Source organism: Osmerus mordax, unplaced genomic scaffold (genome assembly GCF_038355195.1).
Source record: "Osmerus mordax isolate fOsmMor3 unplaced genomic scaffold, fOsmMor3.pri Scaffold_134, whole genome shotgun sequence".
Taxonomy (NCBI): domain Eukaryota; kingdom Metazoa; phylum Chordata; class Actinopteri; order Osmeriformes; family Osmeridae; genus Osmerus; species Osmerus mordax.
This window is the reverse complement of record NW_027120446.1, coordinates 22,870-26,902: the sequence shown is the minus strand read 5'-3', so window position 1 is coordinate 26,902 and position 4,033 is coordinate 22,870. Positions and strand designations below refer to the sequence as shown.

General features: G+C 47.3%; 1 protein-coding gene across 1 annotated transcript; it reads right to left on the bottom strand.

The window, feature by feature from the left end:
- Positions 1 to 417: 417 nt before the first annotated feature.
- On the bottom strand, positions 418 to 2,773 carry LOC136939137 (potassium voltage-gated channel subfamily A member 1). The gene is made up of 2 exons (XM_067231997.1): positions 2,735 to 2,773; positions 418 to 2,321 (listed from the first exon to the last, which is right to left on the bottom strand). Exon 2 carries the CDS (start codon positions 2,099 to 2,101, stop codon positions 623 to 625), a length of 1,479 nt encoding a protein of 492 aa, XP_067088098.1. The 5' UTR covers positions 2,102 to 2,321; positions 2,735 to 2,773; the 3' UTR covers positions 418 to 622.
- Between the last annotated feature and the right edge of the window lie 1,260 nt (positions 2,774 to 4,033).

The window sequence follows — 4,033 nt, the reverse complement described above, 5'->3', positions numbered from 1 at the left end:
ATCGAATAGGAGAAGTAAGGGGTTAGAAAATAAAAACATAAAATGAGGTAATGTCTTGCGCATGCCAATATAAAAAGAAGAGTGTCTCAACATGCTAATTTCGAGCATTTTTTTTTATAAAGTTGTCTTGCATGGCATCATACGGGGAAAGTATAGCAGCAACGTCCTCCATGAGAGAACCTCTTCACCTACTCTTCGTAGTAAGAGACCCCTGTATTCATTTTCTGGTAAGGTGCTTTCTGGCAAGAACAATGTTCATCGACTTCTGCAGAGACTTGACCGTGCAACTCCAGAAGTTCGCTGTCATCCATGCCGTCTTTTCACTGGGCATGTCTAATTTGCGCACGCAAGTTGTTAAGTCTGGCGTGTGGTAGCCTCTTATTATGAGTGAGATGTTGCCAAATAAGTCCTTCCCATAAGAAATCAAAGCCCCGGTTGAAGCTTAATAAAGGAAACCTTTTGCCACCCTATTTTCTTGTGTCAAACTTTTTTTTCTTCCATTCAGATGTAATAAAACGCAATGCCGAAAACGCATTAACGAAGGAAATCAAGCATTCAGATATTTCTACATTATTTACAGTGGTGCCACATGTCACCCTAGGTCCCTCTGCTGCCAATGACTTTAAACGTCAGTGAGCAGCTTCCCCTTATTGACACAGTTCTGGCTGGGGGCAGTACAGTTGCCAGTTCTAAGGTTTGCTTCCCTAAAATTGTCGATGCTGTTATTAATGTCCTCGTCTATCTCCATGTATTCCGACTTGCTGACAATAGAGGAACTGCGACGACTGGAATTGCTGTCAGAGGCCAGGTTCTGGTTACTGACGTTTAGTAACTGTGCCTGCTCCTCCCCCTCCGTCTCCCTGTGGTAGAAATAGTTGAAGTTGGACACAATTACAGGCACAGGGAGCGCAATGGTCAACACTCCAGCGATGGCACATAGAGAGCCCACAATCTTGCCTCCAATGGTCACAGGGTACATATCCCCATAGCCCACAGTTGTCATGGATACGACAGCCCACCAGAACGCATCTGGGATGCTGGTGAAGAACGACTCTTTTTCCTCCGCCTCGGCAAAGTACACGGCGCTCGAGAACAATATCACGCCGATAAACAGGAAGAAAATGAGCAGGCCGAGCTCGCGCATGCTGGCCTTTAACGTTTGCCCCAAAATCTGAAGTCCCTTGGAGTGGCGTGACAGCTTGAAGATTCGGAACACCCGGACAAGACGAATGACCCTGAGGATGGCTAGAGATGTGGCCTGCTCGCCCTTTATCTCTTTGCCGTCGGCATCTTCTGCCAACTCGGTTCCCAGTGTGATAAAGTAGGGTATAATAGCCACTATATCAATGGTGTTCATCATGTTCTTGAAGAACGCTGCCTTGCTAGGGCATGCGAAAAACCGGACTATCAATTCGAAGGAAAACCAGATAATACAGAGTGTCTCCACTATAAAGAAGGGGTCGGTGAGGATATTTGGTTTGTAATAAAAGGTGGTGTTTCCAACAGTATGCATCCGACCTGCCGGGTCCTCTTTTAGTTCGGGTAGTGTCTCCAAGCAGAATATGACTATTGAAATGAGGATGACCATGACAGACACAATTGCAATCCCTCGCGCAGGCCCCGAACTCTCTGGGTGCTCGAATAGAAGCCAGATTTGGCGCTGAAACTCCTTCTCAGGCAATGGACGTTCCTCTTCCCTAATAAAACCCTCATCTTCCCGAAATTTTTCCATAGCCTCTGCCCCAAGTTCATAAAACTTGATCTCTTCCGAGAACATATCCAGAGGGACATTAACTGGTCTTCTCAGCCTACCTCCGGACTGGTAATAATACAGTATTGCGTCAAAACTCGGGCGGTTTCGGTCAAAGAAATATTCATTTCTAAGTGGATCGAAGTACCGCATCCTTTTCTTCGGGTTGCCCAGGAGAGTCTCGGGAAACTGTGCGAGCGTTTTGAGCTGGGTTTCAAACCGCAGCCCGGATATGTTGATGACCACCCTCTCGCAGCACTCGTGGTCATCCTGGTCCGGGGGATACGTGTCCTGAGGGTGACCCGGCAAGGTGGAGGTCTCGTCCATGTTATCTCCAGCCACCACGGTCATCCTGGCGTTCGAGCTGAGCACGATGCAGGATTATATTGGGGTAGGTTCAGCCCGCTTGACCAGGCATCCAGTTGCTTTTACTCTACCCCTCTCCGATTTCCCCTCACTGACACCAGTCCCCCTGCAGGGGTTACCTCGCGCTTCCTCAGTGCGGCTCCCTCGCGCTTCTCTCCAAGTCGACCATTGCTTCGTATCGATGCCCCTGCCCCTGCTTTATCACCTACAGAAAGAGAGGCAGAGAGAGAAAAATATAACGAATCGAACGACAGAATTCCCTGCCAGCTCAGCAGTTTTTATCTCTGTCTGTGACACCGTGGGCTGAGCGCACGGGAAACTGCTGGTAATTGATTGGGAGTGTGGAATAACACAGGACAGGATTCATATGGGAGATCGCTACAGCATGGAGACTGTACAGTACAATCTACTGTATTGTTACCGCATACATCACTATTCAAGTTTCAGTCTCAATGCCCACCCTCTTGGCGCGCACACAGACCGCAGTTTTTCACATCTCATCACCATCCGGCGTGCTAACAGCATTACTACACCAACAGCATAGCATCTATTAAGAATCGTAAAACAGTGATAAAACATGTGGCTCAAAAAAACATGTTGCAGTCTATTGGTAATTACCTGCGGATTTCAGAGAAGGTGCATGGGAGTCCCAAGGAGTGCGCGCCGCCAGCCACCGCCACAACTTTGCACTCCTAGCTTTGTTTTAATATATATATCACTTTACAGCGCGCTGTACAGTATTTGTCTATGAAATATTCATGGACTATGTTGTCTTCGTCAACATCCACAGTATTCTCTTGCGGTAGCTTTCCAACGTCGACTGGAGCAACCGGTAGGTATCGCAAATATGTGAACCTCGGTTGAGTAAATCTCTTGACAGACAGTTTAAAATCATGCTGAGGGAAACGAAAAAACGGCGAGTTGTAGCGCGAGACTGAGAGGATCCAACACCAACTAGATCGACTTGGTCTTTTGACTGTCGCGCGCGTCAGCGCTCCAGCAGCTTGGTGTTCTATTCGGCACGAGAATTCTGATGGTGCGATTGAGAGGGCTGAATACATTAAGGGGGCAGTAAGAGCGCCCGAGCCATTTCCCGTTGCTGCCGCATCAGCAGAAACGGGAGCTCTCCTATTTGGTGCAGTCAACAACACATGGACGTCCCAAGACGCGACGGCAGCGCGCTCATATTGAACCTCAGTGCAAAGATGTGCCTTCAGAATGTGGGGTCTGCAGAATCACAGAGCGAGAACGAAGTTAGGTCTGAAATAATTTTCAGGTATGTTGCGGGGATTCATGCTCAGAAAATGAAGAGGGAGGGGGCTCCATAACGACCGAGTGGGAGAGAGCGAGATTGAGAGGAGAGCGGGAGAGAGAGGAGGGGGGTTTCGACGCAATGCAGACAGACTGTACTTACACACGTTGCCACAAGTGTTCCCCGCACCATAAAAACAACAGATCATTGTGCAACCCACCTTTGCTGTAAAATCCCTGTCATTGGGGGTTAGGGTGACTGAGCTGGTACCAAACTGCAAGCAATAGCGACTGATTCACGTAAAGTGACAAATGAGAATACATATGCAACAATGCATTTGAATAAAAATACAAATGTTCTTAAACAGAGAGCCTTCATAAAATGTAACCTATTTTTGTAAAAACTAGAAGAGCCGTGGAAAAGTTCATATTCAACTTATAGCATGAACGCAAGTAATGAGATTGCTTTCGAAGCAGAGCTAAAGCAGATCTCCATGGTAGCCTATAGGCATAATGTATTCACAGCCTGAACATTGAGTTTATCAGTTTGGGGGGACAATGTGGGAGGCCCATAACGTTGTGTCTTGGACCATGATTGTCTTGGACTATTTCATAGCAGCTCGTAGTAACTTTTATCCTCTTTTGTGACAGAAAGAAGTGCAAGCA